Genomic DNA, 14,962 nt, shown 5'->3' on the forward strand with positions numbered 1-14,962 from the left:
TCAAATGACTTAGATTTAATCATCGGAAGCAAACTAAATGGAAAGCTTACAATAGAGAAGAATTACATGTCAGTGCCTTTTGCAAACTGAGCTGGGACAGAAAGGGACTGGGGCTGCCCCTCAGCCCAATCTCTTCCAAACAAAGACATCCACAGTGTCCCTGGCAGTCTGGCTCAGGGAAGGGGGAGACTGTTGGCTCTGTGCGTTGAGGTTGCCTTGCCACCGCTCACTCCTGGCCAGCATCAGGAGCCCCGCCTTGCTGGCTCTGGTCATCACCCTTTTTTTTGTGGCCTGATACGATGTCATCAATCCGCAGCAGTAGAACTGCCGTCTAGGAGAAAAACCACAGCCCCAAAGAGGTTAGCAAAGAAGGGAAGGACACTTGTTTTCTTTTAGACGTATCACCTAGCTCCTCCTATATAATTACCATTTTATCTGAAATCTACCCTTTCAGAGTCTTGAATGTAAAATGCAGTTCTCGGTCAGCAAGGGATGCAGCCTGTGCTACGTTACCTTGCCTTTTTTTTTCCTTCTTTTTTTTTCTTTTGGCCATGCTACACAGCTTGTGGGATTTTAGTTCCCCAACCAGAGATTGAACCCGGGCCCTCAGCAGTGACAGAACGGAATCCTAACCAATGGACTGCCAGGGAATTCCCTTTTTTTTTTAAATTAAAAAAATTTATTTTTGGCTGCACTGGGTCTTAGTTGTGGCATGCGGGACCTTCTTACTTGTGGCATGTGGACTTCTTAGTTGCAGCATGCAAACTTCTTAGTTGTAGCATGTGAACTCTTAGTTGCGGCATGCACGCGGGATCTAGTTTCCCGACCAGGGATCGAACCCGAGCCCCCTGCATTGACAGCATGGAGTCTTACCCACTGGACCAGGGAAGTCCCCCTACGTTGCTTTTTAAATGAGCTAAATATAAGTAGGGGGATGGAATTCCTTGGGAGATCTTTTAGGGAATGCTCTGCCTTCTATCCCCCCCTCCTCAAGACTGGACCAAACACACTGTTTTCCGGTTATCTGGAAATTAACAGCACAGCATATGTCTTAAGAGTGCCTCACCTCCACTGCTGTCTTATACGTTTGCAGCTTTACAGCCAATGGTTCCCAGATGCCCAGTTCTTTCATGTCCACCAAAGTACCTGTCTCACCATTTACGCCCCAGGTCTCACAACTCTCCTGGGTGTGCTTGGCCTATAGTTGGAACAAGCATAAATAATTAAAGGGGAAAATACTAGGGACAAGTAAGCTGACAGAGACCATTACATAAAAATCAAATACACTGCACTGATAAGGTAGGGATAAGAGGAAACAGCAATGACAACAAACAAATCAAAAATTAAGAAAGAGAAGAGATTTTAAAGGAACAAGCTACCAGGAGAAACTGGAAAGACAGACATGAACTACCCTCTTAGGCCAAACACAGCTTTTCCTACCCCATCAAGAGAAGAGCATGGAAAGGAACTCACCCGAAGGGAGGTAAGTAGACGGATGGTGCTGGCCCCACAGTTTTGAATAAGGGTACGAGGGATGACCTCTAGGGCTTGGGCAACAGCCCGATATGGCCATTGTTCCACACCAGTCATGGCCTTGGATTTTTCTGTCAAGGCATGAGCCACAGCCATCTCAGAAGCCCCACCCCCAGGCACCAGCTGAGGGTCCAGGAGAACATTGCGGCACACCTGCATGGCATCCTGGAGGTTGCGTTCTACTTCCTTGGGAAAGCGAACAAAGAGTATAAAGCCAAAGCTTGATGACTCAAGGACAAATCAGAAGCACCAAAGGACTTCCTGACTGCCAAATTCGGTAAACCACCAAGGAGGGCAAACTAAGAAAGGTCCTTCAAACCTTTTGGGCAGGGCAGATGCTACTAACTCTGGAAAAACACATTAACTACAACTGCAACAAGGCCAGGGGGAATGTGGTATCACTCTGGGATGTTAGGCTTTTGTCCATTGTGCTTGACAGACCTATAACCTTACTCTGTCCTGTCTAGCTGTGTACTCTAGGAGGCTGCACAGTGTAGTGGAAACTCTCTGCTTACTAGCTATATGCCTTTGGTAAAATACTTAACCTCACTAAGAAAAAAAACAGTAATATTTATAATTTCAACTTAAAAAACAAGGAAACAGTGGTTGCTAGTGGATGGGGAAACGATGAGCCATTGTTCAATGGGTAGAGTGTCTCAATTTTTTGAGATAAAAAAAGTTCTGAAGATCTGTTACATGTGAGTATGAATACACTTAAAACTGCTGTAACTGTACACTTAAAAATTATTCAGATGATAAATTTTACATTAAAAAATTTTAAACCATGATTAAAAATAAAAATATTTTAAAAATAAAAAGAAGAGAGAGATTTGTGGCTTCAGATGGCAATTAAATAACTATAAATGGGCAACAGGATAATTTTAGGCTCTCTGGGAAACTCTCAAGAAATGGAACGACCTAGATCATTCAGTCACACTTCCAAGGCTGACTCACCGAGAGAATCTCTTTGCTGGCCCCCCGTAGGAGAATGGTGCAGGCCTTGGGGTCTCTGCACTCAGTGATGAATGTAAAGTACTCATCTCCAATTTTCTTGATTTCCAACAGGCCTGCCCCTGTCCCAACATCTTCTTCTCTCAGTTCCTCTGGTCGGCTGACTATTCGGCCCCCACAGGCTCTATTGATTAGATGGGGAGAAGGGGGACAGGGAGAAGACCAGATGATGTCAAATACTTTTACTCATCTTCTTGGTCCTTAGGGTCTGTGGTGGGGTGTAAGGGTTAAGGGCCAAAGTGGACTGCTAGCAACACTTCTACCTAACTCGAGACGTCTTGGTTGCCTGGTGAAATAGAGTTCCAAATATATAGGTGAAGTTTCCTTAAACTAATATGGCTTTATAAGTGAAAGTGTGCATACCTAAGGCATCTACTGTAACGAGATACAAGTTAATTCGAAGTATACTTAGTGGACCCTAAAATTGGGACAAATGAATTCTTATGCATATCTGACCAAGTGTATAACACATAACGGTCATTTCTAGATAGAACTCATCCTATAATGCCCAGTTAGATCTCAAGGCCAATAACAGGACTGTACTAAAGACAATGTAAAGGTCAAGCAAGAAATAAGGTGATTAGGTACATAAGTATATGTCTCACCCAGTTTTAATAAATATAGGGCTAATTTTTTTTTTTCTTTTGCGGTATGCGGGCCTCTCCCGTTGCGGAGCACAGGCTCCGGACGCGCAGGCCCAGTGGCCATGGCGCACGGGCCCAGCCGCTCGGCGGCATGTGGGATCCTCCCGGACCGGGGCACGAACCCATGTCCCCTGCATCGGCAGGCGGACTCTCAACCACTGCGCCACCAGGGAAGCCCATGTAGGGCTAATTTTTTGTCACTTTTTCCCCACTCATGGGCATGTAGAGTCAACTATGTATATGTATGTATGCCAAACCATTTCAGAGAAAGCGTCTTAAGTATAAAATTGGATTTGGATCTATGGCATATTATGTGATGTTAGGATAGACTTACCTTTTAAAAAAAAATTACTCTTAAAAATAGATGGTATCTGAGCCTACATATTTGTGCTGAAGTAGTGAGTGCAATCTAAGGTTGCATTAACAGCAGCTGAGGATCCAATCAAGGTAATTGTTGGATCTGCTATATTCTGAGCTAGTTAAAACAGACTAATCTGAAATGGATCCCTACACCAAGGTAGTGATCATAGATGTCTAAGCATAAGCTGTTCACTACTGGTTAGGAGCAGTAGAGTCTCATGCAGCAGATAACTGTTACTCTAGATAGAGGACTTCTTCTTCTTTAAATACTTATTTACTTACTTGGCTGCACTGGGTCTTAGTTGCAGCATGCAGGAACTTTAGTTGTGGCATATGGGATCTAGTTCCCTGACCAGGGATCGAACCCAGGCCCCCCGCATTGGGAGTATGGAGTCCTAGCCACTAGACCACAGGAAGTCCCTCGACAGAGGGCTTCTGAAGAGGGCAGATGGCTAAACCCAGGTTATTTCCATCTGTAAATAATTTGGCTGGCTTTATCCTATGCTAAACTTTTTCAGATAAGGATGACTACATTACGAAGCTACAAAATAAAAACACATGGGAAGGAGAATCTTATTTTTACCTGGCCTACTCACCTAGCAATGCGATTATTGTCTGTCTTCCGGACTCTGCGGATGGCTGTGATATTAGCCCGCATGAGGTAGTGCTGAGCTAAATCTGCAAGAACAGAGGTGTCAAGCTGGAAACCAGAAACCCTGGGTTCTGAACAGGTTTTATCCTCCACGTACCCTAACCATCACATGTTAATTATGTTCAGTGTATGACAACATGCGAGGAAAAAAATCACCGACCCTCTTCTACCACAACAATAGTCTGGAAAAATGAATGTAGTCCTACCCGAGATGCCCTTTTCTGTGATGACCACGTCTGGCTTCAGATGGATAATGTCCTCACAGAGCTGCTGAATGTACTCTTCTTCCATTTGGAGGATTCGGGTGAAGTCTTCCTCTCGTGTGATCTCAATGTCAGTCTATGTGGTGAAGAAAAGTCACTCTGAATTAAAAATTTTGGATTGGTGAAGCTCTTTAGGGTCATCCCACCTACTATACTCCCTCCATCCAGCACTCTCATGTATCCCAGAAAGCATGAGTTAGAATAAGCCACGACCCAACACCTCTATAAGCCACTTTAGCTCCAGCAGTCATCTAGTTTAACCCCATTTAATTATAAAGCAACTGGAATGCAAAGTCACAATGTAATTATTGGAGTTTGGCTAAGGTCTCTAGCCACTTAGTTCAATGTTTCCTCTGACCTGTCAGTGTACATGGTAACTCAGCGTCTTAATTCTTCCCACTAATAAATTGATTCTTGTTGCCAACCACTGTTTGATAAACTTCAATTACTTTGTTTTATCCAAGGGTGATGGAGCCTTGTAAGCTTCCTACCCTCTGGAAATTCTTTGGCACTTCAAAGCTCAATTAACTCCTACTCTATGTCCTACTGATGCATTATGAAAGGTGGCATGATAGTGTGGAATTGAAGCTGAACAGAGCTGGGTTCAAATTCTGATTTGGCCAATACCAGCTGTGTTCCTCAAGCAATTAACCTAACTTCTCCGAGGTGTAGATCCCTCATCTGTAAAATGGAAGTCAGTATCATCTGCTGTAAAGGGTAGTTGTAAGAATCAGAGATTACTTGTAAAGGTCACAGAGTAAGCATGTAACGAACTTTTTAATTCCCTTGCCCATATTAACAGATTCTTACATCAAATTTAAGGAATAGGGCCAGGGACATTACCTGGCTTTCTCCTTTCTTGTATTCTAGAGAAGAATCCAGCAGCACGATGCGAGGGTTCTTAATATAGCGCCGCATCCGCGGATGGGTCACATCCTTGTTAATCATGACTCCACGTAACACACACGAGTCTTCAATGATGCCGCCAGGTATCTGAGCAAAAGAACCACTTCAATCCACAACAAGGAGACAATTTCTCAACTCCCTGCCCAGACATTCATCTTTCCCAAATGACCACCATTTCAGATTTTTAAAGTATCTTTTTTCCATGAACCTCTAAAACAACTACAGTTGCAATCATATTTCTTTCTCTCTAGGAAGCACATCAATCTTAGCACATGATACACAATTTGAAGGTCGGCTGAGACAGAAATTCAGTGATTGACAGATTTAAAGGGGCACAGGGACTTCCCTGGTGGTCCAGTGGGTAAGACTCTGCACTCCCAATGCAGGGGGCCTGGGTTTGATCCCTGGTCAGGGAACTAGGTCCCACGTGCGGCAACTAAAAGATCCTTCATGCTGCAATGAGGATCCTGTGTGCCGCAACTAACACCTGGCGCAGCCGAATAGATGAATGGAGAATCACGCAATACTACTTAAAAAGAAAAAAAAGGGTGCAGATCTCTACTTCCTGAAAGATATTTCCATGAATTTTAGACATAGGGCTCCATCTACTGGCCACAAGATATTAATGCTACTTTTAAATCTTAAATTAATAAAGAGAGAAAGCATTCTGGGGCTTATTAGCGCTATGCTGTAGAGCCCTTGTTTATTTCCTGACCCAGTGGCTGATACGTACACAAATGCACAAATACAGACACAAAAATAAGCCTTTCTCTTGCCCCTGTAGACCCTGTGTAGGGACAGCAATGAAGCTAACAGAATTATTTCAGATACCTCTTTGGCACCCTCTTTTTCCAAGTTTTTGTTTTCCAGGTAGCAAATACTCTTCTTCCTGGTTCTAATAATAAAAATATCTTGCTCTGATTTAAACTTATTTCCTCCACAAGTGTCTCATTCTAGGAAATAATTTGTCTCCAAAGTACACACTCAAAGAGTTTACCTTTTCTACCCTTGCATATTTCTTGATGTCAATCTCCTTCCGACCGTTCTCCTCAAACTGTACAGTTTTGACAGCATCCAGGGCAATGTTGCAAGCCAAAGAAGACCACCGACTGATTACTTTGGTAGTAATGGAGCTGTTGATGATGTTCAGCATCGCATCTCGGTTACTGGTGTCAACAGGGGTACTGGAGAAAAGAAAAACAAATAATATGCTCAGTGGGATCTTGGATGTTTATGGAAGTCCTCATCTATATCTTGATGACTATAATAGTGGGCCAACAGGCAGAACAAGGGGAATCTGTTCCTTTGTAGGAAACTAAGTGTTATCAAGAAGTAACTTTGTTCACCCTCTGCCTTTTAGCAAGATTATAATTAACCCATCCCTGAAAGGTGTCTCAAATCCCTGAGTAATCTGTTCTCATGTCTGACAACTCTCCACGCTTGGAGTTTACAGTAAAATAATTTCTTTACCTTCTGCTCCAACCAAATAAACTCTATTACTTTCACAACTTGGGTCAAGACACATTTTATCTTTGAAACCTCATCCTGTAACTAGCAAATTCTGAGAGCTCCTCTTGAGAATCACCATCGGTCTGTGCTATCCATTTGGACAACTGATTCTATTTTACCTAGCATCATAATACATGGTGTGCCACAGTGTTTTTATGTGTTTAGTCTCCTCCAACGAGACTATAAATTTGCACATGGCAAGACTATCTAGTAAGAGACCTTGGATACCATCTTGTCCAAATTTTCACATACTGTTGAAATCCCTTTTATTAACACAGTAAGATACACAATAAGCAATCATTAAATAGTTGCTGAATTATGTATTTTAGGGAAAAAGCAATAGCTCCAAAATTATTATCTAAGATATACAGGCAGTTACTGCTTGATAAAAAAAATCATTAATGATTCAGCTCCAAATATTCAATAAATCCTTTGTGTACTCTACATTCTTACAAAGTTTACTTCATAAAAATTTTTTTTTTTTTTGCAGTACGCAGGCCTCTCACTGTTGTGGAGCACAGGCTCAGCGGCCATGGCTCACGGGCCTAGCCGCCCCGCGGCATGTGGGATCTTCCCAGACTGGGGCACGAATGGATGTCCCCTGCATTGGCAGGCGGACTCTCGACCACTGTGCCACCAGGGAAGCCCCATAAAAATGTTTTAAATCAAACACCTCCTTAAGAGTGCTAGACAGATATTATCATATACTTTGTTTCTTACAGCAGGAAGTACAATACAAAGCTCACCAAATTGCTAGGTACTTGTGTACCTGACAACCTAAGGATATGAGTAGAAAATTATAGGTTTTTATTAATTAAAAATAAATTTATTTAATTAATTGATTTATTTTTGGCTGTGTTGGGTCTTCGTTGCTGCCTGTGGGCTTTCTCTACTTGTAGTGCACGGGCTTCTCACCGTGGTAGCTTCTCTTGTTGCGGAGCACAGGCTCTAGGCGTGCAGGCTTCTGTAGCTGTGGCTCGCGGGCTCTAGAGCGCAGGCTCAGTAGTTGTGGCTCATGGGCTTAGTTGCTCCACGGCATGTGGGACCTTCCCGGACCAGGGCTCGAACCTGTATCCCCTGCACTGGCAGGCGGATTCTTAACCACTGGGCCACCAGGTAAGTCCCAGGTTTTATTTTTTAAACAACCTTTTTAATCAGAAAAATTTTGCATTCTGTATCATGTTCTTACTTAACTGACATTTCCTCAAGTAGAAGTCACACATTCCTATATTCCTTTTATTACCTTATAGCACTCAGCAAACATAGACTAACAGCAAGCTCTGTGATAACTAGAGAGGACTCAAATAGCATTTTCAGTACCAGTCCTTTTGATTTTAATGAAAACCCCTGGCTACCATCCTCCACAGTACTTTAGAGAGAGTACTGAATTAGTTATAATCATACACGATGGTAGGGTATTTTAAGCCCTGAATAATTAGTTATCTAACTCCTTAACTTATTTCTCCCACTAGAATCTAAAACTTTGCAGAGTAGCTCTATTTTACTTACTACACATTTCCCATAGCAGTGCCTAACATGGAAACTAGCAGACTGCATATAACCAAAATATATTTTGAAGAATTAAACCTAGCTTCTTTTATTTGTCTGCTTTGCATCCTTTGCCATTTTCTAAAAACTTTTATTTCTCTTATCCTTCCCTTCATTTTGCTCCCCTCTTTGTTTCTCCTTCTCACAAAATAATACCAGGGTATAAACTACTGGTGATGTGCTCAGTCTTCCTTTACCATCTAAGAACAGATTAGTCTTTCAGGCCTCCCATAGTTGACACTACCCATTTCTGGTCCCCACCTCCAATACCTTATTTTCTTAAGGGTGCTGATCATATCGTCCAGAGCCCTGCGGTAAGCACTGATCACCACTGTTGGGTGCATCTGCTGCTCTAGGAAGTGCTCAGCCACAGATAACATCTCCCCTGCTGAAAAAAGATACATATACCATAACATTTTGAAAAGTACCTGGATATCAAGGCAACTTCATTATGCTTCTAAAAATACCTGCTCTTTTTTCTAAAGTAGGTTTCCCCAAAAGTATGCAAATACTATTCCAAATTTTATACTTTGTACAAGCAAATTTGGAAAAAAAAATTCTCATCAGATATATTTTAAATGATCAAAGATTGATCCCAGGGTTGACTTATTCTTGTGATCTTACTAAATATTTGTTCCCAGTTTCCTAAACAAATGGTAAACATTTTCCCAAAGACTCTAAAATTGAAAGAAAAATAAAGGAAAATTGACTTGCTTATTATTTCAATACCTAGCATGTAGTCAAACTGCTGGTACTGAAAACAAACAAAACCCACAAAACTTTATATCTACAAGAATACCCATAAAAATTTACAAAATTTACCCTCTGGAAGAGGGATTATTGGTAAAATGTCCCCTCCTTTTAAAAACTGTCCTTACTTTCTAATTCTAATTGACACACACACACACACAAGCTTGTTTCTAAAAAAAGTTTTAAAGAGGAAAAACCATTATTTTGGTCAAAAAAGGACCTTCTGCACAAAGGGCTTGTACTACCAGGTCCACTGACACTAATTTTTAAAATGTACACAAATGTGTAAAAGTTCACATGTATACTCTTTGGCATGTGCTCAAATGTTTGATTTCAATACTTTAGAATTCCTAAGTGACCATCATGTATATTAAAAGAAAGATAATCAAATATTTTGAAACATGCTCTAATAAGTTAACTTAGAAAAGACTATACCCTGTTAAAGAAGAATCAGAACAGTATCATAGAAGAAAGATATCTTCAGAAATGGCAGTTTGGGTTTTTTAAAAGCTACCTAAGTCTAAGAAACCTAGACTCATGGATACTTACTTAATATCTCCACAAGATTTAACTAAGATTACCAGCTAAAAAATTCTGCCTGATACCTAAAGCTCATCTTCTACCCAAATAAGTGAAAAAGCATATGGAGCCTTACCTACTTCTTTCATCCTCCAAGTTTCTCTTCAAAGTACAGAACTAGCCATACGTAATTAATTCTCAATCCACAAAAGAACTGGATCTAAAGATGTGATTAGTTGGTGGTGACTCAAGCAAATTTCGACAAAACTCACCATTCTCAAAATGCAATACAAAGGCATTTAAAAATTAATTTTTAAGAAGTTCATATAATAATTTTGTTAAGGATTCTATTTTTAGGCCTGTGGACCAACACTATAAATTGGCATCTCCTAATTAGAAAAGTTTTTTTTCTCAATTCCTAAAAACATATTGCTACAGATTTTCATTTTCTTAAATTAATTAATTTTTTAATTTTTATTTTTGGCTGTGCCACACGGCTTGTGGGATCTTAGTTCCCGGACCAGGGGTCAAACCCACCTCCTCGGCAGTGAAAGCGTGGAGTTCTAACCACTGGACCACCGGGGAATTCCCATGTAACACATGTAAACAAGTGTCCTTTACGTGGTATGTTTAGTGGCACGTTTTCTACATTTTTTGCGCATTTTCTTGTTGATTTCACTGTTTAAAATGGCCTAAGTATAGTGCTAAAGTACTATCTAGTTTTCCTACGTGCAAGAAAGCTGTAATGTGCTCTGTACAGACAATAACTTACTACATAAGATTTGTTCAGGCATAAGTTATAGTGCTACTGGGCATGAGTCCAGTGTTAATGAATCAACAACATATATTAAATAAGGTGTCTTTAAAACAAACAAACAAAACATAAAACGTATATATTTATGCACTGATAAATATGTGACTGGAGGCTTGAGGAACCTAACCCCATACTCCTCCCGGAGTGATGGTTTAGTATTCACTAATTCAGTGTTTGTGGTGACTTTATAGAATATAACTTATTGTGAGTAATGACAATGGACTGTATTTTATTCAACCAGATTTGCAAAGCTCATCCTATACCACGATGAACATTTTATGCTCAGTTGGAGAGAATACACAGAAAATTAGCAAAAAGTTCTTTAAACATTTATAATTAGTGGACTGGTAAAAATGTTCTTCTTAAAATATAACTCAGGGGACTTCTTTGGCAGTCTAGTGGTTAAGACTCCATGCTTCCACTGCAGGAGGTGCGGTGGGTTCCATCTCTACTCAGGGCACTAAGATCCCACATGCCACGCGTCGCGGCCAAAACAAAACAAAAATATCTGATGTTATTTCTGGCAAAAATCTTAATGTTTCAATCTAATTTTCCTTATCAACCTTCCATTCTTTTCTTACCAAGAATAATTACAGATGTGGTCCCATCTCCAACCTCTTCATCCTGTGTCCGGCTAATTTCAATCATGGACTTGGCTGCTGGATGCTGTACTTGAATCTGAAAGAAAGACCTCTTAACCCATTCTGCTTGGTCCTAACTCTTGAGCTTCTTGCTTCCACACTGACTCCCTTTTATTGTTTTACCACAGCTTTAAAGATTAAAAGTGGCCCCTAAGAGATCTAAGTAAAACACCTTTCCAAGTCTTTCTTTTTGGGGAAAAATGCATTAGGACAACTTAACTACTGAAGTTTCTTGAGAACAGAACAGTATCTTTTAGCTTATTTATTGGGAACACCATTGTTGTGGTTGAATTGTGTCCTCTGAAAGAACATGTTGATGTCTCATCCCCTGAAAATTGTATTTGGAAATAGGGTCTTTGCAGATGTAACCAAGTTAAAATGAGGTCACAGAGGTAATCAGGGTACATTCTAAACCCAACCACTGGTGCCCTTATGAGACACACAAGAAAATGCCATGACAGAAGGGGAGTTTATAAGCCAAGGAATGCGGTCAAGCATCAGAAGCTATAAGAGGAAGGATTCTTCCCTAGAGCCTTCAGAAGGAGCATGGCACTGCTGACACCCTGAGTTTGGACCGCCAGCCTCCAGTCCATGTGAATAAATTTCTGTTGTTTCAAGTCACACAGTCTGTGGTAACTTGCTACAGCAGCCCAAAAAAGCTAATCATTATTTACATTATCTCTTTATGTATCCTTTATAAAATGTTAGAAAGCAAAACGAAAAGTCAAACCTCTCGAAGAATAGCATTGCCATCATTGGTCATCACGATGCCTCCCATTGGGTCCAAAAGCATCTAGGACAAAAGCAGAAGTTATATTTAAGTGTCTCAGAAAACAGAAAGGGAAAATCTGTAGTCGAAGTTTCAGTATGAGATAAGCCTACCTTCATCATAGACTTGGGTCCCAAACATGTTCGGATGATATCTGCAATAGTCTATGGAAAGAAAATACAAAACATGTAAGCACAAATCAGAAGATGGTGAATGTGTTAGGGGAAGAGGCATGAGTAACCCACAGAGCCAGTGTTTTAACAAGGACACTTCTAAAGTAGGGTTGGTGACCGCTTTAAATACAGCACGCCACATGGCTAGATTCTGTTCTTTGCTTTTTCCGCTTTGGGAATGTTTTCTGGATGCAGAAAGAAATAATTTTTCACAAGGAAAAAAAGAGACATGCCTTCCAGAGCTTCAGTTTCCCAGCAGTCCAGATAACTGAAGGTCCACGTATTTGTATTTCTTTCCATGATAGTAGCCTCCACCCCATGCTAATTAGATCTAGGGCTTTTTCATTCTTTCATTCAAAAGATATTTACTGAATACCTACCTATGCAGGATCTACAATGAGTACTAAGAATACAAAAGGGAATTAATACAGTTCTTCCCTTCAACTAACTCAGTCTAGTATGAGAGACAAACACAAATAGAATATTATGAGACAACGTACAGCAATAGAATATGCACAAGTTAATATGAGAAGACCATTAGGCCCAGCTCAGAGAGGGAAGGCTTCCTTCTCCTTATCACCGAGAGAAATATCCTGAAGGAACGGAAGTCAACTTTTCCTCTGCCAAATTGCAAACAAACACAGAAATACTAGGGAAGGCAGCTACAGGCAAACTATTATAAACAACTTAAAAGATGTGCTACCTACCTTGGCGGCATTGATGTTTCCAGATTGAACTTTTCTTCCAGATTCACGCTTTGTGTTCTGGCCTAAAATAGATAAAAACAAAAGGCAACAGCTCAGGACTGCCCCACTGTATATAAGCTATTTATTCCCCGATCTTTGAAAATAAAAACACCCAGGTTTCATGATGTATATACGAATTAAAGCTTATCAACTTGTACTCATTAAATATGTGCAGCTTATCGTATGTCAATTATACCTCGACAAACTGTTAAAAAGTAAACGTACATACTTATGGCTACTTACTTCTTTATTTACTTCAACCCCTGGTATACGAAGAGACAATCCATAAAGCTTCAACTTTGTAATCTTGGTCATCACTTTCCCTCTAGCCAAACATTCATGTATTTACAGCAAGAATTCATAACCTGAGATCTGCGATCCGTGAGATTCTCAAAGGGCTGGTGTCTCTAAAAGCATCAATCTCTCCTTTACGTAAAAAGGGAGTTTGGGGGTTCATATTCTCCTACTTGGATATGGGGAATCATACTGACAGTCCTAGCATAATTACTGATAGTGCCCCCCACTGTGCTGTGGAATGAGAACACACACTCAAGTGTCTGGGTCTGCCAAGATAGTCACTTCATGCTTGGACATAACAAGAATGCCTCAGTTACCCATTTACCATTAGGAAGAGCTGACTACATATTTAAATAAGGAGCCTAACTGGATACAGCCACTAATGCCAGAGATTAACGTGGATCTCCAAAGGGCTGCACAAGGCACCACTCAGTCACCCCAGGGCCCTCTCAATGGGAGACAAGCCAATGACTATAACTGAACCTAAGTAATGTCTCACTCCTCTCTCCAAATTATATTTTCCCTACAATTTGCTGTAAAATTTTCGATCCAGTCCCATCAAAACTAAACACAATTCTCAGGATTTTGATTCCTATTTCAGACAGTGATAACTAAAATCCTACATGGACCTTTCTGATGGATTCATCAGAAAAAACAGGGTTTTTTTCTGGGTTAAGTGAATTCTTGTCTGAAAACAGTTATTTCTCAGGTATAGACAAAATAGATAAAATCTTGGAATAGCATTCTCTACAAAGAAGATGGTGAGGGAGGGAAAATGGCTAGTCAGGCATCTCAAGTGCTCTTGCAAATAGGATACAGAAGTTACACAGGTTGGAATCATACCAAGGGAAGACAAGGGAAATGGGACTCGTAAGTAAGGAAAGAAATCTGGGATGTTCCCAAAGGGTAAAGAGAACCAATCGAGGAATCTGGGAAAACTCAGCTGGTAAGTGGGAAAGATTACAACGTAGGGGACACTTGAGGGAATAATTACATCTAAGCCGGACCAGTGAGGGAAGCAGGGTTACTTCGTGAAAGGGGGTTGACTAACAGAAATTCAAGAGGACAGCTACCGAAGAGGAAGTGGCCAAGGATACCACTCGCTGTTTGCCAGACCCTCTTTTAAACAGCTGTATCTCCTTATCTCATTTAAGCCTCACAATCCTATGAGGAAATACTGTTAACCCTAATAACAAAGATGGAGCCATTTTCAATCAAGCAGTTTGGCCGAGGCCACACCGTTACTAAGGGATGGGCCAAGATCATAAAGCTAGGCCAAACTAAAAAATCTTTATTCATTCAGCTACACACTGAAAATCGCTCAAGGAAGAGTGCAAGGGCGGGGGTTGGGGGTGAAGAACGGAACGCCGTTCCGTTCAACAGGCTCGGCGACAGGAAGGTCAGTTTGCATTTGCCAAGACAGGGGAATGGGTTAAGAGAAGAGAGGAAAACGGGAGAAGGGGCTTCCAAAATTAACGACTGGAAGGCTCAGTGGCCGGACCTGAGCGGGACTGGGCTGAGGCAAGGCTGTAAAGTGCGGAAAAAGAAGGGTGGTGAAGGGGGGGGGGGTCCCTTCCCCGGCTTTCCCACAACTCACTAAGCACGAGTACCGGACGATGGCCCATCATGGCGGCGCGATGCAGAGCCGGGTACCCCGAGCTGGGGGAACCAGCAGAACCTTCTGGAGAGAGAGAACCAGCGAAGCCCAGAAAACGCTGCTTCCACAGGGCTCACACGCAAACCCGCTACTCTCCGGGTCGCCACCAATCACCGCACCCACCTCACTGACCGGCACGCACACAGACCAATTGACATTCTTAGACCCGC

At 41.3% G+C, this 14,962-nt stretch overlaps 2 protein-coding genes across 3 annotated transcripts in view; one reads left to right on the forward strand and one right to left on the reverse strand.

Annotated features, from left to right (window-relative positions):
• On the reverse strand, window positions 1-14,889 carry CCT3 (chaperonin containing TCP1 subunit 3). Of its 2 annotated transcripts, XM_032615305.1 has the most exons (15): window positions 14,733-14,867; window positions 12,800-12,861; window positions 12,033-12,083; window positions 11,881-11,943; window positions 11,091-11,187; window positions 9,832-9,915; window positions 8,697-8,814; window positions 6,367-6,553; window positions 5,307-5,456; window positions 4,407-4,539; window positions 4,145-4,226; window positions 2,488-2,668; window positions 1,474-1,719; window positions 1,067-1,198; window positions 1-331 (listed from the first exon to the last, which is right to left on the reverse strand). In XM_032615305.1, the coding sequence occupies exons 6-15, from the start codon at window positions 9,842-9,844 to the stop codon at window positions 227-229; spliced, it is 1,347 nt and encodes a 448-aa protein (XP_032471196.1). In that variant the 5' UTR covers window positions 9,845-9,915; window positions 11,091-11,187; window positions 11,881-11,943; window positions 12,033-12,083; window positions 12,800-12,861; window positions 14,733-14,867; the 3' UTR covers window positions 1-226. The 2 variants fall into 2 exon arrangements, with proteins under 2 accessions (XP_032471196.1, XP_032471186.1); XM_032615295.1 differs by lacking the exon at window positions 9,832-9,915 and having other exon boundaries at window positions 14,733-14,889.
• TSACC (TSSK6 activating cochaperone) overlaps window positions 14,762-14,962 on the forward strand; it is a 13,593-nt gene continuing 13,392 nt past the window's right edge. The window contains exon 1 of the mRNA XM_032651624.1: window positions 14,762-14,891. Coding sequence (XP_032507515.1) covers window positions 14,762-14,891 — 130 coding nt within the window. The remainder of the gene's footprint in view (window positions 14,892-14,962) is intronic.

This window comes from Phocoena sinus, chromosome 1 (assembly GCF_008692025.1).
Source record: "Phocoena sinus isolate mPhoSin1 chromosome 1, mPhoSin1.pri, whole genome shotgun sequence".
Classification (NCBI taxonomy): Eukaryota; Metazoa; Chordata; class Mammalia; order Artiodactyla; family Phocoenidae; genus Phocoena; species Phocoena sinus.

Bases quoted from the DNA above. Each gene is read 5' to 3' on its own strand.
- CCT3 (XM_032615295.1), bottom strand. From the start codon at position 14,763: ATGATGGGCCATCGTCCGGTACTCGTGCTTA. The intron at 11,944-12,032 runs GTAGGCTTATCT...CTTTTGTCCTAG, and splicing joins GACCCAAGTCTATGATGAAG to ATGCTTTTGGACCCAATGGG. The intron at 4,227-4,406 runs GTAGGACTACAT...CTGTTCTTGCAG, and splicing joins CACAGAAAAGGGCATCTCGG to ATTTAGCTCAGCACTACCTC.